The 25,371-nt window shown below is 38.5% G+C and overlaps 2 protein-coding genes across 5 annotated transcripts; both read left to right on the forward strand.

The window, feature by feature from the left end:
• Positions 1–1,671: 1,671 nt before the first annotated feature.
• LOC116064884 (transcriptional coactivator YAP1-like) lies at positions 1,672–11,753 on the forward strand. 3 transcript variants are annotated; one of them, XM_036008600.1, is made up of 10 exons: positions 1,672–1,795; positions 1,950–2,017; positions 2,332–2,563; positions 4,126–4,319; positions 5,139–5,293; positions 7,126–7,227; positions 7,440–7,540; positions 7,729–7,847; positions 8,220–8,320; positions 8,796–11,753. In XM_036008600.1, the coding sequence occupies exons 3-10, from the start codon at positions 2,360–2,362 to the stop codon at positions 8,975–8,977; spliced, it is 1,158 nt and encodes a 385-aa protein (XP_035864493.1). In that variant the 5' UTR covers positions 1,672–1,795; positions 1,950–2,017; positions 2,332–2,359; the 3' UTR covers positions 8,978–11,753. The 3 variants fall into 3 exon arrangements, with proteins under 3 accessions (XP_035864493.1, XP_031176100.1, XP_031176101.1); XM_031320240.2 differs by having other exon boundaries at positions 1,743–2,017; XM_031320241.2 differs by lacking the exon at positions 7,126–7,227 and having other exon boundaries at positions 1,748–2,017.
• Positions 11,754–12,270: 517 nt separating this feature from the next.
• birc2 (baculoviral IAP repeat containing 2) lies at positions 12,271–23,981 on the forward strand. Of its 2 annotated transcripts, XM_031320017.2 has the most exons (15): positions 12,271–12,346; positions 13,641–13,702; positions 16,685–17,650; positions 17,770–18,050; positions 18,314–18,613; positions 18,948–19,236; positions 20,125–20,224; positions 20,354–20,432; positions 20,539–20,587; positions 20,755–20,997; positions 21,148–21,246; positions 21,766–21,921; positions 22,236–22,277; positions 22,658–22,999; positions 23,948–23,981. In XM_031320017.2, exons 3-14 carry the CDS (start codon positions 17,557–17,559, stop codon positions 22,849–22,851), a joined length of 1,926 nt encoding a protein of 641 aa, XP_031175877.1. In that variant the 5' UTR covers positions 12,271–12,346; positions 13,641–13,702; positions 16,685–17,556; the 3' UTR covers positions 22,852–22,999; positions 23,948–23,981. The 2 variants fall into 2 exon arrangements, with proteins under 2 accessions (XP_031175877.1, XP_035864492.1); XM_036008599.1 differs by lacking the exon at positions 12,271–12,346 and having other exon boundaries at positions 13,599–13,702.
• Positions 23,982–25,371: the final 1,390 nt, after the last annotated feature.

Genomic DNA, 25,371 nt, shown 5'->3' on the forward strand with positions numbered 1-25,371 from the left:
GTCTGTATTTTGATTAGCACTGATACTGTTGATGTTAGAATTATGTAACTTGTATTGAATTAGAGAGTAGTCTTTTAGGAAAAATGTGAGGTATTTAATCTATGCTAATTTCAAATCACAATGCTGCTACAGCTATCTTAACAATGGCTGACAGGGATGAGGATGATTATAACACATTTTTAAAGTGTTAGAATTTACCCCTAATGACACATATGCATATACATATATAAATATGTACACATAGTGCAAATGTTTTAGAAGAAAGTTCTTCTAAAGTTTTGAAAGTATTAGCAACAGTTTATTATTGTGGATTACAGTCATTCTTAAAGTGATTTAAAAGTCAGTAGTGAATTCTTTCTTTAGTTTGCAAACCACTTGGCAAAGTTATTGTGTGGTCTCATCGCATTTTTAATTCTTCATTCTAATTTCTCCAAGTTATGTTACAACTTACCCTGGTGGGCCAGGTTGTAACAATGGAACTCCCTATTTGACATCAAAATATTACAGTAATTCTGCGATGTTGAGAACATTGCTATTTGTATTAGACAAATAGGGGTACTTTGTGTCAAAATTAGAGCTTGAACACAAACATTCAGGAAGTTATAGGTGCTGAGACAAAAAGTGTTACAACCATCCTCAGTCTCATCTAAATATTGTCACATTGATGATGACTGGACATTAAAAACATGTCTGTTTAATGAGGCAGTCCTCGTACATTTATTTAGCTATAGTCAAATGCAATTTGTTATATAGAATAAAACAAATATCTTGAATAAAAATGAGAGTTGAGACTCAAAATCACAGTTTTACTCTTATAAAATAAATCTGGAATCTGCTGCTGGTAAAAAAAAAAAAAAAAGAGGAGATAAATAGCTACACAGATTCCCGCTAATACAAAGATACCAATAATGAAAGGCTATTTCCCTTTAAAAATGACAAATTTCACCAATTATTTAGATGAAGAAATTCTCTTTATCCATTGAGTAAAATGTAGCCTGTAGCCTGTATGTAGGCTACAAATATAATATTTTATTTTTTATTGTCTGATTAAAAATCCATTAATATTTTTAAAAGGCATTTGTTAGACTCTCCATGTTCACTATATCTTATATCAAATCTGGTGGATTATAATAATAACTGAAAGAGTTATTGCATGCACAGTGGATAATAACACCAGTGCAGGCAGACATTTTTTTCTTGAATCCAATCTGTTGGCCAGCTGAGCTCCGGCTCACTGTGTGCATGTTTTCCACTAGAGGGCAGGACACTGTGGCTGTGGCTGCAGGCTCCGGCTGGGTTGGCTTCATCAGGGGCGGATGTTTTCTCAGTGCAACTTCCCAAACTCCCCTCCCCAACCCCCCAAAACCGGACCCGAAACATTACAGTCTCATGTTCATTTCTCCTCTCAAGTATATCATCTTTGGTTGTCTCTTGTCACCTCTGTCTACACTTGGCCCTCTGCCTCTTTCCTCCAGCAGGAGAAAACCGCACTAACTGGAAACTGCACAGAAAGGAATTAAAGCATGGCCAGGCATAGCCAAAGATTATTAGTTGGCTCTAGTATCACTAATTTCCGTGCATTTTCAGGGCTGAAAGTGAGTTGTTTACTGCAGTTGGAGCTGAAAATAAGACAACAATAAATAACTTGTTTTCTAAGCCTTGTGTTGATGGTTTATGTCTGCTCAGGGTAAAAATATTTCCCCTGCAACTGCGGCAGCTTTAAACCCTGCAACCCCGCCCCTCAGCACTCATCACATGAATCTGGACTCAACAGTGGATGTGAAAAAGTTTGGAGGTCTCGCTGAAATCACTTTTCTCCAACTAGTTTCACATATATGTGCTTTGTTTTTTTTTACTTGAGGAGGCTTTTAGGTCGAAGTTTGCATCGGAAATCAGTGGCCGTCTGAGAGTTTCTGAGAGTGATTTCTCCAATTTATTTTCCCCTGCAGGAATACGGAGAGAGAGAGAGATAGAGAGAGAGAGGGAGAGAGGGGGGAAACGGTCTGGCTGCTTGAAGGTATGTGGGAGGCATGTAACGTGTTGTACGCTGCTGAGATTGATTTTTGTCAGCGATCTCTGCTTTAAAGGCGCTAATTCGACTTCTTTACCCGATGATTGAGTTTCTTTTCATATCTGATTAACTTCCGAGATGTTACAGTTTGAAACAGACAGACAAGGACACAAAAGTTCAAATGGGGTGGGGAGGGTGTGTGTGTGGTGGGGTTAAAAGTGTAAACAAATCCGATCATAACTCCAGCACCCAGACGCATCTAGTATTAACGGGCCTGGCGTTTATTCTCTGTTTGTTTGTGCGATTGAATTTTTCGACAGATTTGTTTCGACACCAAACTTTGGCGACATGGACGCGCACCGCGGCGCGCCTCCGGCCGGGCAGCAGATCGTGCACGTCCGCGGGGACTCGCAGACGGAGCTGGAGGCCCTCTTTAGTGCCGTGATGAACCCCAGCAAGTCGGCCAGACAGCCACCCTCTCTGCCCATGAGGATGAGGAAACTGCCGGACTCCTTCTTCAGGCAGCCGGATTCCCGAGGCCACTCCAGACAAGTACTAATACTGCTGCTAACTGCACATGCTGGTTTACAGAGCAAACATTCGCGTGACCACTCACCACAAACTACATCAACTACATGGAGTAGGCTACAGTAGCCCTGCAATACAGAGTGACCAGAATAAAATAAATCCTCTGTAATACAATCCAATACTACCTGCTGTGACAGTAGTTAGGATATGGTGTTGCGATAAAAAAATATATAAATATAAGGAACGATGGTGTCTCATCAATATTTTGTCCACCTCCGTTATAGCTGAGAGGGACAAAATATTAACAACACTCAATCCAATAGTCCTGAAATTATCAATTAGTGAATCGACAGAATTAAAGAACCGTTTACATTATGGCTGAAACTAACAATTGTTTTCATTATTGCTAAATCTGCTGATTATTTTCTTGATTATTTGATTGTTTGTTGGGTTTATAAAATAGTGCCCATTACAACAGCCCAAGGTAAGGTCTGCTTTTATTCGACCAGCAGTCCAAAACCCAAATATATATATATATATATATATATATATATATATATATATATATATATATATATATATATATCATGTATGACTATAAAAAGCATCAGATCCACACACTTGAGAAGCTGGCACCAGCAAATTTCTAGTATTGCTTACTTGCTTGAAAACTGACTAAGACGATAATGTGATTATCAAAATAGTTGCAGTTGCAGATGATCGAGATTTAGCGACTGAATGTCTTTGAGTTTTGACAGTTCATCAGACAAAACAAGCACTTTGAAGAAGTCACCTTGCCTTAGGCTTGGGGAAATTGTGGTGGATATTATGTAGCCTACTGACATTTAATAGACTGAACAACCAATTTTTGAAAATAATCAATTGACATTTACAGGCCTAATCTGTCTGTCATCAGTGAACATTACAAGTTCCACAAAGGTAGCATTAACTGCAGGGCTGCTTTGCTAGATAGTCTTCATTTCTCTGGGCACTGGTTTTGTTGAGACTATAAAATGTGTTTGATGTTTGAGTGAGGGTTTAGTTTCGACCACTATATTCTAATACAGTTTTTCTGAATTGGGCATGTCGTTTTTGTACTTCTAAGACTTTCCTTCTTGCCACAGTAAACACTGTTGTCTTATTGATCGATGCACCAGCTGTTTAGGCAGCAACTATCCAATATGCCAGATATTGCCTCATATACTCAACACATATACTCATACATTCTAAGCCCCTTGAAAATAAGCACTTAGTTGAATCAACTGCTGTCTCTCAATCCCTTCAAAAACTGAACTCATTGTATTTGTTCATTTGTTATTGTATTTTAAGGTGTTTCCGATAAAATTTTCCCCAAGAAACCCACGCTGACAAATTAGCATAAAAGTTGATTAATTCATGAACAACTGAAAACCTAAAAAAAAAAAAAAAACATATCTAAAGTAAAGCTGCCTGTTTCACTGTTTTTCCTCACAGCGTTTTTGCATTTTGTTTTTGCACCTTGTCTCTCTGGTTACCATCTAAACCTTTTCTTCCTGCTGGTTTATGTTTCGTCAAGGGAGTTGTTAACCCTGCTTGTTTCTCGTCAGGCCAGTTCAGATGGAGGTGTGTGCGGCTCCCTCACTCCTCATCACGTCCGCGCCCATTCCTCCCCTGCCTCCCTCCCAGTCAACTCACTCTCCACTCAAGCAGCAGATGTAGCAGCGATCATACCTGACGACGTGCCACTCCCCCACGGTTGGGAAATGGCCAAAACGCCTACTGGCCAACGTTATTTCCTCAAGTAAGGTCTAACTTCTTTTTATCAATGTGTTTGATCTGTCACACCGCAGGTTACTTGAAGGGTTTCTACTTAGAAAGACCCAAAGATTCTACATCTACATCTACATTTCTACATCGGCACTCAACCGGTTTATAGCTGCAACTACTGATTATTTTTAGTTGGTCAGAAAATAGTGTAAAATACCCCTCACAGTTTCCCAAAGCTCAAGGCAATGTCTTCAAGTTCTTGCTGATTGTCTAGAAATCAGAGGTTCAATGAATATTCAAATTTAAAGCTGCAAATCTTCACATTTGAGAAGCTGAGAGCAGCATGTTGTCTGCATTTTTACTAGATAAATGACTGATGATTCAAGATAATTCAAATTATCAAAATGTTATCTAGATCATTAAACTGATTAATTAACCAATCATTCCTGCACTAATACTATTTTAAATGCACTGGGAGAAGTTTCTTTAGACTTTTACTAGATTTCTGTCCTGTTACAGAAATATCCTTCTTGAATATTTTGCTCAAGAAGGAATATAATTAAAAGTGAAAGTAAACTATGAAAACAGGCATGTAGCAGTGCATATATAACCAGGACTCAAACTAATCAGTTGCATGCAAACAGAAAATGTTCCAACTAGTTTTGCAACCTGTGTGGTTTCGGTCAGTTTCATTCATGAGAGCACATGGCCTGACAGCTCACACTCCTGTCAAAGACTACTGGTAGTACAGGTAAAGCAAGTCTGAGGTTAAAACGTGCCTTAAGCTTCTTATTCATCAGCTTGCAGTGGTTTAACCGATAAAGATACGTTTAGACTTGTTGTGTGTTTGCAGTCACCTGGATAAGACAACCACTTGGCACGATCCTCGACTTTCGCAGCTTCAGTCGGCTGCAGCTCAGCATCCCATCTCTGGTACTCCGGTCCACGCCCACTCTCTCAGCAACCCAGCTCCCACTACACAACCACAAAACATCAATCCAGAGACAGGTATCACTCTGCTTTTTACTCCCCCCCCTCTCACCAGCCAGTTTCTTTAAAAAGCACAGACGTGCTTTTCATAGTTCAACTCCATCAACAGTGGGCCAGGTCTTTGCTGGGTGTGATTTCTTCAGGATTTTTTTCTTTTGGTCTCTACATCCATGGCTCTGGTGACTTTGGTGGCAATTATCACATTCATACTCACCCTGATGATGGAAACAGCTGTAAAACATGAGAGCATCCCACTAAATTGGGAGAAATCATAATTCTTAGAAAAACTGTGGCTATTCAAACAGTTTATTCAAACAGGTGTTTTTCTTATTTAGATGCAGGCTTTATAGCTTCATAGCTATTGTTGTCTTTGAATAAATACCACTAGTTTCAAACTTTTAAAGGGTCGGTTTATCCAATTTACAAAAAGCATTTTCTTATTTAAACTCTGTAGTATTTTTATTTATTTTTGCTTTCATAAAACAGAAACAATAGAGAGCTGAAGAGAAATGTTAGAAGACAGAGACGGGGGATGACATGAAACAAAGGTCCCTGGCCTGTTAGGATGTAATCACATGGTCAGCGTCCTAAATGATAGGTTCACAATTTTTCATTGTCTTAAAACAATAGTCAGTTACCCATATGGACATTGAAACAGGTTTTGTTTGTTGAAATAATTCCTCCTGTTCATACTGGATATTAGTATATCATTAACTTAAGTGATGAGGGACAAATTCACAGTCCTAGTTCTGTGCAAAAACTTATTCAAACGTTTATCTGAAGGTAAGATAAGGATAAGCTATCCAAATTAGCCAAAACATGTGGATATCTTTCAAAGTTACTGTCTTTTTAGTTCAAAATTCTACCGTATTGTTGCTGTTCCTCCACTGCAGCTCAACAAGGAAACAATTGCTGTTTTGCCGAGGGGGAAAAGAGTGTACTTTTTCTGTGGATTTTCACGGACACTGGAGGCATATCAGGAAGGAATTTCATCATATCCATTATGAACAGGTGGAATGATTACAGCAAGCAAAAACTGTTAAAATGTACACATTGGCACCTAAATATTGTTTAAAGACAAACCATTAAATCAGCTATAATCAATATTACAGAAAGTTATCATCCAACTCTGCAGTTCCCCTCAGCTCTAGAGAGCAGTTTAGCATCTTTCAGCTCATTGTTTTGGTTTTCAAGCCAACTCACTGTCTTGGTTTACTCTCACTGCTCCTCAACCTTGTTTTTCAGATGCAGCAGGCCAGAAATAAATCAATGCCAAGAGTTTGAATTAAAAAAAGTGTTTTTCCAGAAACAATGTTCCGGTCACTCTGGATAATCCACAGGCTTCGCTGTGAACAGTTTTCATTGAAGCTCCTTCTACTCAAGAAATAGTCCCAATGCAAACCTTTCATAATATGTGTAATTAATAATCAATAAAAATAATATGTGGATTATCCAGAAGAAAGGGGACAGTGGTTCTGTAAAGAGATGTTGCTGTTGAATTTTGTAATTGTAATTTGGCTGAACGGACCCTTTAAGAGTAAAACATTTTGAATCCCTTTTTTTCTACAAAGAGCAGAATTGCAAACTTTATATTAATTTACTGTAGTTTTTACAATCTCACCCACTGCATTCAGGCAAGATGCATAGTTTAGTACATTTTTACTCTACACAATATACTACACTGTCACTACTTACCCACTAACATTCACTTCTATTAAAACAAACTCTACAAACTACAATCCACACAGATATTAAAGGACGTGGGCCAGAATTTTACTTTTCTACTCTCAACACTCCATGCACTCCATCCACCATTTGCCTTCTCACTGTGTACTTTCACTGCTGTTCAGGTCCACTGCCTGAAGGCTGGGAGAAGGCTGTGACTGCAGATGGAGAGGTGTACTACATCGATCACATAAATAAGACCACCGCATGGGTCGACCCGCGTCTAGGTAGCACACTATCAAATTTGTGTCTCCTGAATTGACAATTCTTGTTTGTCAATGAGAAGCATTGTGTTCCAATGTCCACCATCAGAAGTTGCTGTTTGGCAACTAAAATAAGAAAGATCGCCAAGTTTCCCTCATATATGTCATTGCTGAAATGTTTAAACTTGTGGAAATATTTACTTAACTGTCAAAATGTTCTTTTTTTTATGTTCCAGCCCAGAAGATGAACCCTGGCATCCTTGGCTTGGTACTGCAGCAAAGGCAGGAAAAGGAAAGGCTCAGATGCAAACAAGGCCTCCCTCAACAAATCACACAGGTCAGAGGTTAAATAAAACTACTTGGATGTGCTGCCCAAAAACTCTAGCATGTCTGGTTATCAACCAGTAATACCAGTTGTATTAGGCTGTATATTCAGTTCAGATTTAACAGTCATTAAATCCTTGTTTCATATAAACACAGTTTTACATGACATTATACAAGCATGTGTGTGTGTTTGTGCTGAAGGAGGCAGGAGGAAGGAACCAGATGCCCGGTGGGATGGACCATGACAGGAACGCACAGACACTTGTCCCTTCTCTGGATGTCAGGATCAGAGCCTCGAACCACGAACCCACACTTAATGGGTGAGTTCATGTTTAATGTACTGTAGATCTCGTTTATTGTAGTGTTTATTGTCACAGAGCTGTGGTCATTCATTATTCATAACCTTTACTTAAAGTAAAAACAGTAACATAGTGTAGAAATAATCAATGAAAAGCTACTTTTCTTGAGTAAAAGTAATCTAAAGAATATCCACTTTCACACTGTTACCCTAATAGTATCTTTCAATCTCGCTGCCAGCAGTTTTCATTAAAAATCTGTTAGAAAGCTGTGCCAGTGAAAACTAAGAATTATTGTTGTAAGTGTACTGTCTGTTTAATGCGGAGTTTTTTACAGTTTTTTAACAAATGATGTTAGATATAAAGGAATGTTAACGTGTGTGTGTTCTTGTGCAGCGCTCACTCTCGCAACGAGAGCACTGACAGCGGCCTGAGCGTAAGCAGCTTACCCCGCACATCGGACCACATGTTGAGCTCTGTGGATCACATGGACACTGGTAATACATGTACACACAAACATGCACACGCATGCACACAGTGATCATCCCTCCAAAACACACACACACACACACACACACACACACACACACACACACACACACACACACACACACATATATATATATATGACGTGACGTGTTGATCTAAATCTACATCACAACCGATGGGAAGCAGTTCATTTTAGGATCTTAGAGTATATGTGTCACACATTTAGCCAGTGATAATGCCATGATATTGGCTTATTTAGCTCTCATACTTAGAACAAGGGGGCTCCTTTTAGAAATTGGTTGTAAAAATTTGACTTTTGCACTGGCCTTCCAGTAGTTATAAGGTATAAATCATAGTGAAAAAATAATTTCCTGTCAGTCCCTTATTTTGAGAAAATGCCAATCCAAATTCCTCCCAGCTCACTGGACATATTTACTTCTCAACAGTTCAGTCATTTTTATATTCTTCTCTGACTTATTTTAGGTGATTCTGGCGACACCTCCTCAATGACCCTACAGGAGTCGATGCCTGTGCTCCCGATGTCTGAGGGCGAGGAGCTGATGCCTTGCATCCCCGAGGGTCTCAGTTCAGACCTTCTGATGGACATGGAGACTGTTCTCTCTGGGTCGCATATGGACAGAGACAGCCTGCTCACCTGGCTATAGACACACCCAGCCACTGCCCCAAATAGGGTTTGACATCAAATCTTCAAACATGACTTGAGAGAATTCTGAAGAATATTTGGCTTTGAAAGTGGTACAGAACAACATTACTGAGAGAATATGCCACTGCTGTGTGATGGATACCTAACACTACTCGCACTCTGAGGAATGAAAAACCTGACTCGCACAGAAGGTGGTAAGCTGCTGGTGTTCTCCTCTTTTTGGTCCTGGTTTTACAGAAATGCATGACGGAGCATCCATATTTTTACAACACTCCTTTCTTTTTAGTCATCAACTTCAGATGATGCTCTCACTGTCTTTGGTGAAGTGAGTCACAGCTAATTTTAGAGTACAGCTTTCTTTTATTATCCCCACTTGGGTAATCGTAATTGTGGCAAACATTTAAAAACACAGTTTCAAGTCACTGAAGTCTGCATGTCACAGTTACATAAATGTACAAAATATGTGTTCAAATAACATAAAAGTTACTCAAAAGATATCATATCCACATTGCCCTCTGTAACCTCATATAGCTTGTGGGATAAAAGAGCAACATGTGGTGCTACTACCTCTGATGTTCTTAAGAAGTGCCAGGTCTGAGAGCAAGAGATGACTTTACTATTTACACTACATTGGTTACATAAAACCAAAAATCCCTGCTCGAAATAATCAAATCTCACATTACCACTGCTACACAGAAACATCGGGGTGAGAGGACGCACCCTTGTGGTAAACCAGCAGAAGAACACTAACAAGATTTTTTACTCTCAAACGTTTAGTTACACAAGCCAAAAAACAGTATTATAACCCTCATCAGAGTCACTTACAAGTCTGTGTGGAATACCTTTGAGGTTTTCCATAATTAAGTTAAGGAGGATACTCTGGTCACAGAGGAGACTTCTTTTCTAACAAATGCCTGTCAAAAGCCTTCATATTTAGAGAAATACAGGGCTTAGTCTTAACTTTGTGCACTAAAACTACAATAAAGTGTATTTTTAGAAACTCTCTTTACAGAAAGGAATGCTGGAATATAAAGAGGATGTCTACAGTAAATGAACACATGTTCAGTATAATGCAATCCAACACAATACAGCGTCTCCCCCAGGAAGGGCATGATACATGTATTTAGTAGATGGAGGCCAAAACCACAGCCACACTAGATATATGGCCTTTGCTGTGTGAAATAGCTTATCTGCTCTTTTTCCCTTGAGTTGTATTTTATAAAAGTGGTTTAATTTTATTAATCAGCCTACCACCACTCTTAAAACCCTGCAGGAAAAACCTGCTATAAAATCACAGTTACTAATATTCAGTTTTTGTTAATACTGTTATAGTTTTTGTTGTTGTATTGGATTGCATTTTATTAAGTGTTCCAGTCATTTTGTTCACTCCAGCATTGAATATAAGCTTCACAAAGGTAGTATTTATTGGAGATTTGTTTTATTGGATTGCATGACATTGTACAGTTGTAATATTATTATGTGCACCCCTTGTTTAAGAAATGATGCCACATAGTTGCCATCAGGGCTTGGACATTCTCCTTTGTCTGCAGCAGAGATTTTAGTTCTGAGCAGCTCCTACACTGGCCCGAAACATAAAAGAAAAATATTCAATTATTAACTTTTCTCACTTTTCCCACTATTGGTTTATACATTCAGAATAATTTCCTTTTTCACACCTTAAGCATCTATTCATTTAGTGGCATCATAAGACAAACAACCAGTAACTGTCTCAGCCAAGTTTTTTTTAAGTTTTAGCTCCTAAACTAGAACTAATACAGTACAACATTAGAATCATCTTTTTTGAGTATTTTCTAGCAAATGCAATCTTTCATTGTAACCCATTAATGGGTAAAAATGTTGAATATCACAAAAACACAGTAACATAAAATCCCTTTTATGTAAGTTTTGAAGATTCTGCTAATACATTTTCATATTGTATGGACACGTATGGATTAGATGCCTGGAACAGTAGAAAAAAAGACATTCAAGTATCTTTAGCAGAGCAGCATGATTTTGTTAAATAATTAGCAGCGACGTAAAATGTATTTGTTGTAAACACACTAAAAACTGCATAATCACTGGTAAAAAAAAGAATCCTGTAATAGTCAGTGACATTAAGATACCAGTTTGCTACCACTCAATAGAGTAAAAGGACCCTGTTGTGCCTTCTCAGAAAAGCAACGTACTAATTGCAGATGCTGTGTTCTTGGTATATTTTGTTCTAACTGCAAGTGCCATATGGTGCTGTAATACAGAAGGCAATCATCAATAAGGGGAGCTCTTTAATTCTCCGCTTTTAGTTAAACTATATAATAAGTATATCATTTGTTTTTATCCGCTGGGTTGTTTCTGCAGTGTGTTTATATTTTATCTGAATTTGAAGCTGTTAATTATTGGTGAGAGCATTTCTTCTAACCAGCTTCCTTTTGATTATATACAGTATTTAGTGGTAAAGTCTTCATTCACAACATCTCCAAATAGAGAGCAAAGTCACCTAATCTTTTCTAAATTAAAGTACCATGGGCCTAGAGTGACTTACTGTTCATAATGCAACACACTACCTATAGCCTTTTATTTATCTTAGCATGCATGACACTTGCTATCTATGTTTTACATATAATAATGTTTATTATCCTATTTACAGAGAGTTTGGAGGCAATCAGACTTGTTTTGTACCTTTGTATGCATGTGCTTTATATAAATATATTTCTTCTTACTCTCACTGTAATCATTTTAAAGGAGTTTCAGTTTAATAAACTTTTAAATACACCTGGCAAGTAGTAGTTCTCGTGATGTGTCTATTTTGGATTGTCCATTTTATTGTTGTAAAACTACACCTTTATGTCTTTTTGGATGACCGGTTTCTATTGTGTTTGTATTTCTATTTACACTGTATGTTACTTTAACTTTATTGTTGGATATGGCAGGAAGTGGCACTTGGCTGATGAAGATTTGTGTTGGACTTTTTATAACATGCAACATTTCATACTGTACATTTATGAAATCTAAACATAATAGCATCCTGCATCTAAGCATAATGTCATAAAAAAAAAAAAAGTTTTTTTAAGCACTCAATGATGGAAAATTATCTGAAAATCAACCGGGGGGGAGGGGGGGGGACACTTCTGAAGAAATAACAGGTACTTGACATAAAGAGAGGTAGGCTGGGACAATTTTTGACACCCACCCAGATCAGAAAGGTCACTAAAATGCACTCCCCTAAAACAAAAAAACACTCCCCTATATGCTTGCTGATTTGTCATAGGGGAGTGTTTATTGCAGGAAGGAAGTCAGGGGAAGTACAACTAGACTAACCCATTGGAATGACCTGACTCATTAGTCTAACCATCTGACTCGTCTTCCACAATACGTAAGTATTTTGTCTTATGAGAATATTCTTTGTACTATTGTACTTTATTATATTTTAACTTTGATAATCTTGGATATCCTAGGTTTTTGACTTTGAAAGAATATTAGTTTTGTTGCTATAGTAAAGACAATTTCATATGTAGTTTATATAAATATGATCAGTGTTAGCTTTGTTTGTAATATATCAAAAATATCCAAATTTTTAATGTACATTTTTACTTTTGTATGTGCCCTCAAATACATAGTTGATATAAATGTACAGTGGTGAAAAGTTAGTAAATTTACTCAAGTACTGTACTTAGTGTACATTTTTGTTTTATGTTAGCTTTACTTGAGTAGTTCAGTTTAATGCTACTTTATACTTCCACTTTACAACATGTCAGAGGGGAATATTGTACGGTTTACTCCACTACATTTTCTGACAGCTGGAGTTACTAGTCCACAGATTTAGATTTTACAAAAAAAACATATGATCAGTTTATAAAATATGATACTGTAATCTGAATCTGTAATAATATTTCAATAATTTCATATATTATAATAATAATATAACTCCCTGAAAGGGATAATTCTGCGCAACAAGTACTTTCACTTTAATAGCCTAATTTAAGTAACCTACATTTTGCTGTTAATACTTATGTACTTTTACTCAAGTCAAATCTTGAATGTAAGACTTTTACTTTACAGTAACAGAGTATGTTTACACAGCGTTGTTGCTTTTACTTAAGTAAAAGATATGTAGGCTATGAGTATTCTTCTGTATGTGATATTAATGTTTGTAGGTAATTAGTATCTGTTCATATACAGGTTTCAGATTTGTTTATTCATAAATTGAAGTATTACAGCTTTCTGCAGGTTGCTGGATGATTTGCAGCAACAAATGGAGGTTTTGATTTATTTTTATATAGTGTAAGTAAATAACATTGATTTGATGATCACAGAAGCCACATGTAAAATATATACTATATATATATAAATCCAGCAGGACCGGTCCAAAATAAGGTAGAAAATAAGGTAGTTTTTAGAGCAATTGTGACAAAATAAAAAGTTTCGGGGTTTAATTAATTAGCCTATTACATTGCTTCCTTAGTGTTTGCAATAAGGTCCCAGTTTTCCAGTAGATGGTGTAACAACAAAAGCATTCCTGGCACCTATCGTGCTGATTATTGATTTATGTATGTTATGTAAAATACCTGACAATCGGGACTTTTTAACCTCATAGCACTCTGCTGGGACTCAGGGATTTACCTGTGGGTTTTTTTCTGTTCCATTTTCATTTCACCGATAACCGGAAGCACAAAGAGGCGGGTGGTGTATGACGACAACCTCCGGGACTTTCCGTACCGACTGCGAAACGGTGAGTATGTCATAGGACTGGAAAGGACTTGCTGTCTTATGTATGTCTCGTGTGTTTGCGTCACTTAATCCACACAGTTTTATTTTCCTTTCTTAGTGCTGCTGCACAGATTAAGAAACAGGAACGCGGAGTAAAGTCTGACAGTTGTTAGCCATAGATATAACGTTATGGTTATTAGCAGCCGCTACCGTTAGCAAGCTAATGTCTGTTAATCTTGTCATGGTTTCTGTGGGGCGTTATAACATAATTCGGCAACTGTTAGCTAACTGTATGTTTTAATGAATGTTTAACTGTCGAAATGAATTTCAAATAAATCTAATCCCTCCTAAACAGTCAACGACATAGCTAACGTTAGCTAAAGCAGAAATTAACCACAACATAACCACAGCTAAAACAGGAAATGTCTGGAACCCTGAAAGCCAATTTTTTTTTTCATACGAAAGCCATCCACAGGTACAGTTAATCCTTAAATTCTTGTGCCACATGTATGTTTAACATTAACATATGATTTATAAAACCATGCCAACAATTATTGTTTTAATAGCTTGGTTCTATGCAAAAATATAAAGGCTTTAGGCCGCCCTACACGTTATTGTAGGCCCAGTTTAATATGCAACTTAATTTTATACATTATATTTAGTAGGGGGTCCCTGCTCTGTTTCTCTTTTAGTTAAGGGGTCCTTGGCTTAGAAAACGTTGAAGACACCTGGTATAAAGACTCTTTGGTTAGGTCAAAGAACCTCTCTGGTTAGGTTTAGGCAAAAGGAGTGGGATTAGTTAGGGTTAGGGTAAGCCAATCAGAGGCAGAGTAGGGTGGGACATGCCTTCGCCATCCTGGGAAAAAATACCCTGTAACCATACCTGTAACCTCATTACAAGTTGAGGAAAGTACCTAGCACATCCTGCTGGAAGAAAATACCAGTAATGTAGCGTTAAAACAAATATTAGTTATCTTTCCTATAGTCGCGCTTTGCCAGACCTTCCTCCACCGCTGCTGCAGAGGAGGGTCTGGTGAGTCCACGCAGCATTCCGGCATGGAAAAAAACATGCTGTGTTTCATTGGCATTTCTTTAAACCAATCACAATCGCCGTGGGCGGTGCTAAACTGTGCACTGAGCCGCTGCAAAATAGCCTCGGGAAGGAACTTGTTTTGGTGGAACATGTACATTCAGAGGGTGTTTTAGTCGTGCAACAGAAAACTCAGATTGGACAGATAGTCTAGCTAGCTGTCTGGATTTACCCTGCAGAGATCTGTGGAGCAATTAACCATAGTCCTCATAAATCCACCGGAGTTTAAATTTCCACAAACACAAAGAAAGCGGAAAGAAATGGACATCGGCGAAAAGACATGCATCCGGCGGAATTTCCTGCAGCAACGGAGCAATCCTGGAAGTGGAACGTCGTGGATATAGACTATCTTTCCTATGAAAGGCTTAAGTTAAATGTGTAATTCACCAGTTGGTCATAGCCTTACCACCTTTACTTACGAAAGGATTAATTTAGCTAAATAATCAATTGGTCGATCAACAGGACATTGATTGGCAGCTCTGTCAAAGGGACACTCCACTGATTTTCTACATTAAAGTCAGTTCACTTGTCATAAAGAGTACTACAAGCCTGTGTAAATAGTTGTATAGCTAATAGAGATGGTCCGATACCATTTTTTGCTTCCCGATACCGATTCTGATACCTGAACTTGGGTATCGGCCGATACCGAGTACTGATCCGATACCAGTGTGTCATATATTTTATTATGTTTTAACAACTGTATACTACTATCCCTGTATGGATGTGATATGATTTCTATCTTCTTTGTTGTATGGCCTGGCTCAAGTTAAACTCTTTGTGAAACATGAACAAACACAAACAATGAACGCCCCAGAACTTTCTTTTATTATTCAGTTTGACAGTTAGTTATAACGGAAAAAGAACATAAATAAACTACTTTAACGTAGATTTTCTTTAGGGCTTTATTACGTGGTATCGGATCGGTGCATTAACTCCAGTACTTCCCGATACTGATCGGAACATCTCTAATAGCTAATGTCGTCCGTGGCTCTGGAAAAGCTTTATAAAGTCTGAGAAAATAACCCTGACGGTGTCATCTGGGTTATCTCGGCTTGGGCTTGGAGACTAAAAATTATAACAGAAATTCTGCATTACAAACAGATGGCATGACGTAATGAAAGATGTGGGCATTTACCAGGCACAGGGATTCAAACAAAATAAAGCTATTTGTTGCATTATGGGAAAGATCCAGTGATCAGGATATCTCAGCCTCTGTTGCTTAAATTTTGACCATTCTCTTTAAAATCTGTCTCCTGTGACTTCCCTCAACTTTATGGGAATGCAATACTAAATCACAGGAGAACCCCTGTAATTGATTAATCATTTTAGTTATTTATAAAGCAAAATTGCCAAACAATCTATGTTTCTGTACTCTCAAATGTGATAATGTGCTCCTTTTCTGTTTTATATAATTATTACTTGATTATCTAAAGTTGTTGGACTATTGGTCCGACAAAACAAGCAACCATGCCACCTTGGGTCCTAGGAAATTGTTTGTTGAAGCCATAGCCACTTCCAAAAATGTGTTCTCACTTTCATTTTTACATATGTGGCATTAGAGTTAGATTTTAAAGTATTTGACAGCAAAACAAATAAACTATCTTTTTTTTTTGGCACTGTGTTAAAACTAATTGACCTGTTATCTTTAGTGAAATATTCAAATCATGTACTCTTCACCATTATATGAATGTAGCCATTAAGTGTCTTTCCGTATTTATTATCCTTTTGAATTTTGAGTATAATTGAAAATAAAGTTAGGCTATATAGATTTAAACATTGCTAATTGGAGTGATGAACCTGGCTAATGGTTCTATGGACAAAGGACTATGAGTTAGAAAAATAACCTATTTCTAGACCTACATGAACACAATTCAACATTTTTCTGTCTTTGTTTTTCCCCCTATATTTCTACAGGTCCTGCTATCATTAAACTAAAGAGGAGCGTCCATTATCCTTGCCAAAGAAGGATTTTATTTTTTATATTGGGTTTCTGGTAATCAATTATGGCGGCTTAAACACCTACAAAAGGGATGTCTAAGATGGGGGGAGGGGTTTGAGAGCACATATCCCTTGGTCTGTGTGTCTGTGTGTGTGCACGCTTGAGACATTTATTTAATTTCTAATGTTGGTACACATAATCACATAGCACAAGTTTAAGTTTGAATGGTTAGATATGTCTGTGCTAAATATACAAGATAATAAAGTGTGTACTGATCCTGGGTGATCTGACCTCAGTGTAGTAATATGATTATTGATGTGAGGATTGCATTTAAATTACTTTTTAAAATAGCCCATCCTTTTTTTTTTTTTTACTGCACAGGATGTGTTTTGTTGAATTTACATCCAATGTGAATACAACTGAAGAAGAAACATTGACGTTTCAGCAGTTCAATGTTCAGAGGTAGTACTCTCTACTAGGTACAGGTAAAATGGATCCAGGTGTAAAGTATAGGCTATACTGTATGTAGGGAATGGGCATCTCATGCAGTTTGTGTCCAATACTGTGTGACGGTGGATGCTGGACTGGTAGTTTTGTTTCTTCTGCACTGAGTTTCACACTTAGCAAAACCTCACTTTCTTTTTTACGGTCTCTTTACTGTTTCTCTTTTTTGATTTGAGATAACCCCCCACCCCCTCTGCCCCTTGATCTATATTACGGTACTAATTTCAGTTGCAGTTTGAGTGAGTGTATCGGTGTGAGAAAGCGAGACCATGGGTTGTCTCAAACCCCTCTCCCTTTGAAGGACATCTCTTTTGCCTTCATATTTCTAAACTTAAATTCAAAAATGGAAACTCTTGTTCAACTCAAAAACAACCCATTTTTAATGGGGTTGTGTCGCAGTGGGCCTCCACCTGACCTACAATATGATAACTCTTCAGGTACCAGTCTCTTTTATTCTCTTCATCAGATATATATTTAAGATTTTTTTTGTATCTAACCTTCTGATATGTTCCAATCTCAAGGAAATGTGTCAGTATGATGTCGTTTTCATCCCCAGAGCTCTTCCGCATTTCCACCTTTGCTCGATTCCCAGCTTCGGTAGTCACAGAGCGAAGTCTGGCAAGGGCAGGTTGGTTCTACACCGGTGTGGGCGACCGAGTGCAGTGTTTCAGGTGTAACGTGACAGCAGAGGGTTGGCAGGCCGGAGACTGTCCAACAGAGAAACACAGACAACTTTCTCCTTCCTGCTCCTTCATCCAGAGCCTCCCATCTACAGCCAACCTGCTCTCCTCCTCTCACTCTGCCTTCTCCCCACTCCGCATTGCCCCAGCCATACCAGTAAGATCACTACAAGTTTCTTAAAAATAAGAGATATATTTTATAGAAGAAAGTTAACCCCTATATCTTGGAAAATCATAGCTTAAAAATAGTTAATGACATAGTTTTGTTTTTGAGGACAGAATCTGTAATTGACATATCAGAGAGCAACGAGTATACTCCAAAGTGCTTTTATATAAAATTATTTGACTTCTGTAGTTGTCTTTCTAGTAGCATTGAACTACCTGAGTAAATTCGTAATATTTTGCGTCTTTTACTTCTAGATTTCTGGTCCAGGCCCAGCTGCTCCTAACCCGACAGTAAGCCAAGGGGAAGAGCCAGTTGGCTACCTAAATATGGGCTTTACTGCTCCACCCTCCAGCCCACTCAGCTCTCGTGGTGTTGAGGACATGTCCCACCAGAGACCAACATGTCACAACCCCAGTATGCGCAGAGAGCAGGACCGCCTGGACTCCTTTCATCCCTGGACGGTCTCCATCATAACTCCTGCTGAGCTTGCCAAGGCGGGCTTCTACTACCTGGGTCAAGGCGACCGAGTGGCCTGCTTCAGCTGTGGAGGACAGGTGTGTATTATCACAGGGACACAAACCGGGCTGCACTCAGGAAGTATGTTTACATGTGTGAGTACACAGGGTGCAGTGTAATTATCTCTGGGCTGTAACTCAGGGTGATTCAGAGGGTCTTGAGAGACCAAGCTAACCAACTCTGTGCCCTCTTCTCAGTCACATTCAAAAACACATATTTTAGAGTTCCTATTAATTTAGACTGGATTGATTATCATCAGAAGTGGGTATCAGATTAAAGTACATCCACCTTACAACCACAGGTAGAACCAATCAGGTGTGGTAATTTCTTGATGTTGCTTTCAATGACTGAAGTTTTTGTTTGTATTTGCAGTTGAGTAACTGGGAGCCAGGTGACAGAGCTGTATCTGAGCACCAGAGGCATTATCCAAACTGTCGCTTTGTGCGGGGGGACAGAGCTGACAACGTGTCGCTGGCCGGAGCTGCCGTATCTGCATCTGGAGGAGTAACTTCTCAACTGTCTTCAGGAGCCCCAACCCTCAGTAATGTGTCCAACCCTGCCATGCAGCAGAGCGATGAGAGGCTGCTCACTTTTGTCAACTGGCCGTCTCGTATCCCTGTCAGGCCTGACCAGTTGGCTAAAGCTGGCTTCTACTATGTAGGTACGGACAATAACAAAGAGACAAGCTTATCGGAGCTTTTCCTTATCAGACAGTGACCTGATGAGGAGAAGCATGTAGCAGCTAGAAGGACGGTGAATACTGAACTTTATCTGGTGGCCAAAACTCCCAATGAAAGATAATCTGGGTCCATGTCTTCAATATCAACTTTGTATAGTGATAATAAGGAGACAGAAAAAAATCTTTTATTTGGCTTTGATTTTATTAAAAACTGATTTTTTTTCTCTCGCATATATTAATTCAGAAAAAAACATTTGCCCCTTCCCTTACATGCATTTTAGGACCAAAACAAAAGCTAAAGCCCCCAAAAGTCTAATATCCTGTTTTATAGCAAATACTTGTAGAGGGCAAAGGTGGTATTTATATTTTTTCTAAAACAAAAATAATACTTAAATTGAAATCTTAAAGCTGTCATTTAAAAGGCCCTAAAAGTCTTACACAGAATTGACTCATAAGGTGCAGCTGAAAAGTGAAAATGAAATTATTTATTTTCCCTTTTTTTGTTGTTGCAATTAACAGTTTTAATACCAGTAAGAGGGTGTTTTTTCCTTCTGTTTGGGGGGTGTCCACTGCAGACAGGTATTTTTCAGTATCAGTATGTGTCCAGTTTTTCATTTGAGCTGGAAAGTCCTGATAGAAATCTTTTGAGGAACACCTGGTTATAAGCATGACCTCATGTTAATACTAAATATAGCATTCAAATGTGGTCCGTTTACTACCAAAAGTTTCAAGCAAAAGAGGAACTGAAAGATGAAAAATGGACCTGTATTCAGATTACTAGTTATCAGTTAAGTTATCTTTATTTTTCTCTTTTTATGAACCCCCCCTAAAACATCAAGTCACACTGAAAGCTCTTTGTTTTCCCTAAAGGTCGTAACGATGATGTCAAGTGTTTCTGCTGCGATGGAGGCCTGCGATGCTGGGAGTCCGGAGATGATCCTTGGGTGGAACATGCTAAATGGTTTCCTCGGTAAATGCCGTTTTGTTTCATTGTTGATTTTTTATTTTTTTTTTTATTTTGTGTCAAAATGTGTCAGAGCCCTTTGTACTGTAGTAAAAGTATAAACGTTTGTATTCTTGTACCTCTGGTTAATTGCAGATGTGAATATTTGCTCCAGGAGAAGGGACAAGAGTTTGTTCACCAGATCCAGGCTCGCTTCCCTCGGCTGTTTGAGCAGGTCAGTAGAGAGCAGCATAGAAATGTTAGTGGTTCAAATACTGTATTTGGCATAGAACAAGTCATTTAGATAAAAAATGCTTATTTTTCTGTTTTCTCACCAAAAGCTTTTAACAAACGGAGACAGCAGCTCCAGAGAGTTTGTGGATCCACCTGGTGAGTTTGAAATTATTTGTAGTTTCCCAGTCTAAATGGAGTTTATTGAAATGTAATTATACAACATAAAAGGGTTTAAAGAGTCGCAGATGGAAACTTTTCTGAATAGGATAACAAGTTAGGAAGTCATATCACCCAGCCTGACATTTCTACCCTCTCTTTCTCAGTGGTTCACCTCGGTCCAGGAGAGGAGCGATCCGAGGACGCTGTCATGATGAACACCCCTGTGATTAAGTCGGCTTTAGAGATGGGCTTTGAGCGTAGTCTAGTCAAGCAAACAGTCCAGAGCAAGATCCTGACCAGCGGAGAGAACTACAGGACAGTCCAGGAGCTGGTTTTAGACCTGCTGAGTGCCGAGGACCAGAAAAGGGAGGAGGAGCGAGAGATGCTGGCGGAGGCTATGGCATCAGGTACAGTTGGCGGTGAAAATATGGAGGTCTCTGCGGTGTATTGTGTATGAAAATGAACAACCATGAATACCAGTGTTAGCTGTGCTATCCGCTGCTCTCAGGCCAGTGGACATTTGAATACATTTCTTTTATGTTCGTCTTTTGTTTCAGATGGTTTCACTTTTGTGAAGAGACACCAGGCAGCGTTGATCCAGCGTCTGAAGAGTGTGGAGCCAGTGCTGGAGCATTTAAGAGAGCAAAATATGTTATGTAAGTTTCTCTTTTCTTTCTGTGTTGTGAGATTTGAATATCTGTTAGCACATCTTTTAAATGTTTTCTTACTCTACTAGTAGAAATGACAGGTCATTAGTTGCTTTGGGGTGCAGGATTTAGTGTTTCAACAGCTATGAGATTGAACTACTTCTGATCATAACTGAAAATTACAAGTGTAGAAAAAAAATGCAATGAGGTAACTAAATGATTAATGGTTCTGGGTTTATTTAATTAAATAAAGAGTTTTCCCATGAGCCTGTTCGGGATGCATGTTGTAACAAGCAGTCGGTGTAATTTTCAGTATATTCATTTATTTCATTTTGTTAAAAATGTACACTGTAGTTCAGTGGTTAATAATAATCATTCAGTATAGATGCTCATCAAAATTAATAATCATGACTGACAAGTGATTATTCATTATTCATTCATTTAAGAATAACTGGAGTGATGATGCAGCTGTAGCATCTAGAGGTCAGAAACCTCTCGATTGTAAGTAACTTCCCTGTTAACCTGCAGCTACCGAGGAGTATAGCGGTCTTAAGGCTCAGACGTCACCTCAGCAGCAAACTGCCAGGCTGATAGAGCTAGTCCTCAACAAGGGAAACGCTGCAGCCGAGGTCTTCCGCAACTGGATCCAGAAAAACGACGTACACTTGCTCAGAGATCTCATGGGTACGTCTGTCCCACCGCACCACAGATTTTCTGATTGCACTTAAAACACATTTGATATATTTGGCTACTAAAGGTTCAGTGTGTACTCAGATAAACGTGTACAGAAACCATCAACCTGGACCAAACTTGAAACCAATAATACTGTTTGAACTGGAGCTTAGTGGTTTGCTTAAGTCCAGACGGCATCCACAGCACAAAGCATGTTGTTCCGTCCTGAAAGCCCTAAAGAATTAGCATAAGATAGCTCTTATTTAGAGTATATTGTTTATTAACCTAAGCCTGAGCTAACTACATGTTGTCTTTCACATTTTCAGCCCAATCAAACGAAGCTGCATCACCAAGCCAAGATCTTTCAGGTATAAAGACACACCTGAGCCTTAGGCAGGATTTACTATCATGCCAATTGAATGTTTTGTGCTTAATTGTTTTAACTGTGAAGCACTTTCTAAAATCTAAACTTAATTTCAACCCCATGATGTGAAATTCCCAAATGTAAATGTTACATGAAACAATTTCTTTGTCGGGTTTGTAATGCAGTATTTTCTGCATGAACTGCCGGTATAGCCATTAATAGTTTGGAGCGATTTTAATTTAGAGATTACCAGTAATGTAACCTGTTTGAATACTGTGGGTCATTTGTCACCATCTAAAGATTGACAAATAAGACAAGCAAAAATGTAGACCAACACGTTGGAAGATGGAAAATAAATGGCAATCTTTTTTTTTTTCTTTGCAGACCTCCCCATGGAGGAGCAGCTGCGGCGCCTGCAGGAGGAGCGTACCTGCAAGGTTTGTATGGATAAAGAAGTCAACATCGTCTTCATCCCATGTGGACACCTGGTGGTGTGCAAAGAATGTGCACCATCACTGCGAAAGTGCCCAATCTGCAGAGGCCTGGTTAAAGGCACGGTCCGAACCTTCCTCTCATAACCAGGAATGGTATTTGTGTAGAATGTAAGCAATATGACATACATTTTTATTTATTGGAAAGTGCGGGAGGGTTGTTTTGCATCTTTTTTTTTGCCCCTATGTGATTTATCTGTCCAAGTTTAATCCCAAGATACATTCAAGATGTCACCAGAGGCCTGTACTACTACTCAAGATCAACATGCCCTGGATTTCTTTCGGTTACCCGGCTTCACTAACCCTAACAACCACGGTCCCGCATAAGCTCTGTCACGACGGTGGTTAACAACTAGTTCAATCAACCCAGGGTTTCCCAATCCAGCGACGCGCGCGTTCACATAAGAGAGGTGGTGTTTGCACAGCACAACCAATCGCAAACATCTACCAGAGACGCATATTGTATATAAGAAGAGCAAATTATAATTCTACATAAATATGAAGAACACAGACACGGTATTACAGGCAAAACGCAATACAGTCGATGCTTCCTAAAACAGGAGGAAAGCTGGCAAAAAAATAGCCGACGCCGTTATGTGTAAATCACAACGCTTATCAATACCACTTCCCCATCAGTCAGGCACTAGATCTGACCATAATTACACTTGTGCTTTCCATAAACTGCCGTTGCTTTAGCCTATTATTTCAGTTGCAACCCTGGCAGTGGTAAGCGATCGTGAGAGCAAATACAATATATTAAAACATAATTCAAACCGCTGTGCGCATTGGCAACACACGGCTCAACAAGCCGACAAAGATACGCAATTCCATCCGCTGAAAATCTATATCTTTCATAAAAATACCCATCAGGGAATGTTAACGGGGTTGTCGGTCTCTAAATGTTTGAACTTTTCTGAGTGCACCTCTTTCTCCGCGCACCAAGCTCCACCTGGTCGTCTACTGACCAATCAATCGAGTATTGATTGGTCAGTAGACGGTGCTTTTACATCGGTTGATCTCTAATCTCCAACATAACCTGCTCCCGACCAGGTTAGGTGTTCAGCATAAGTTACCACGGCGATTTAACCTGGTAACAAGTGATCCACCGTCGTGATACACAAAACCCTGGGTTGAACCTGAAGTTACCTCGTTAACGCCAAATCTTGCTTCGTAGTACAGTCCTCTGGTTTCTCCATAATCTAAACAAACCGCTGACAGACAGAACTGAAAAGTTAAACTGAAAAGTCTGAAAAAAAGACTGAAAAGTCAGTTGTAATGTTCAGTACAAGATAGGCCTGCACGATAAATCGTTATAAAATCGCGGTCTCGATTCACCCGTTCCCGATTTAATTTAAAAAAAAAAATGTTCCCCTCCAATTTATTGAAAGCATTTGACATCGACATGTTTTAATTATGTTAAGACATGTTCAGAGAGCCTGTATCAGGGCCATATTTAGTTCACTGTGTTATGTCACTATTTCAGGTAGCTTACTGTACTTAAATGGCCAGTGTGTACTTTATTTTCTTTATTCATTGAAGCCTCTATGTTTACAGGCTTGTGGTGATGCACAGTGTGCTATAGGTGCCAAAACAAATCTGTTTGGTACTTTATTATTTATCATGGTTCATGTGTGCAATAAACATTACACTTCGTTGGAAAAAAATCGTGATATCAATTCTAAGCTAAAGAAATCGCGATTCATATTTTCCCCCCGAATTGTGCAGGCCTGGTACAAGACTGTTTAATATCTTGATTTAATCTTAACACTTCTGCTGGCATTTATTACTAAGGCTAGGGGATATTTTTGAAACCAGTATCATACTGTATACATATCATGTTATCAGTTAATACCACAATATGGAAAAAGTATAACAAATATAATCAATGTTTAATCCAATGAACTGTGTTCCATTGTTACTCATTCATCTCAACTCTCTACAAATGTAAAACAATTTAATTTGAATGACATAAGATTGTATTATAACTGCAGCCCTGCAGTAAATCAGTTTGTTTAAATTTTTTTTTATTCAGATGCATCAATCATCAGTCATTATGCCTTTAGTGTGTTGAGTAATGGCAACTACAGCAATGATTACAGAAGCTGCTACAAAGGACTTTGTGACCTGAGGTGTTTCATGATTCTGTAAAACTAATCACTAGGGTTAGAAGTCTCAACTTAAGAAAGTTAAGATAACTGGTCACAAGTTGACCCCGCGATGACTGAATTTAAAAAAAACAAATAACTAAAAACTAAACCCACAGGAACTTTACCAGCTCATCTTTACTGCAAGACTTCTGTTTGCAGTTTAAAAATTCTAATCACTTTAACTGCTTTACCAAGTGTAAATGTAAGGCATTTTCTTTCTGTACCACCCAACTTTTAAACTGAACAGACTTTAGTGCATTGCTGTGTACCCTCTCCAATGTAACTACAGCTATTGTTTTTCCTATTTTAAATAAAACATGGATCTATTCTGTCCTAAGTTGAAGTTTACATGTACTAGTCCCTTTTTTCAGACTGGTCAGTAACATTTGGTGATACAAGTCCTGCATTTCCCCTGAGCTTTCAAACAGAAATTGGCAACATTGACAGCTGTCAGTTTAGT

Source organism: Sander lucioperca, chromosome 13 (assembly GCF_008315115.2).
Source record: "Sander lucioperca isolate FBNREF2018 chromosome 13, SLUC_FBN_1.2, whole genome shotgun sequence".
In the NCBI taxonomy this organism is placed as follows: Eukaryota; Metazoa; Chordata; class Actinopteri; order Perciformes; family Percidae; genus Sander; species Sander lucioperca.

Bases quoted from the DNA above. Each gene is read 5' to 3' on its own strand.
- LOC116064884 (XM_036008600.1), top strand. From the start codon at position 2,360: ATGGACGCGCACCGCGGCGCGCCTCCGGCCGGGCAGCAGATCGTGCAC. The intron at 7,541-7,728 runs GTCAGAGGTTAA...TTTGTGCTGAAG, and splicing joins TCCCTCAACAAATCACACAG to GAGGCAGGAGGAAGGAACCA. The intron at 8,321-8,795 runs GTAATACATGTA...GACTTATTTTAG, and splicing joins TGTGGATCACATGGACACTG to GTGATTCTGGCGACACCTCC.
- birc2 (XM_031320017.2), top strand. From the start codon at position 17,557: ATGGAAACTCTTGTTCAACTCAAAAACAACCCATTTTTAATGGGGTTG. The intron at 19,237-20,124 runs GTACGGACAATA...TTTTCCCTAAAG, and splicing joins AGCTGGCTTCTACTATGTAG to GTCGTAACGATGATGTCAAG. The intron at 20,433-20,538 runs GTCAGTAGAGAG...TCTCACCAAAAG, and splicing joins TCCCTCGGCTGTTTGAGCAG to CTTTTAACAAACGGAGACAG.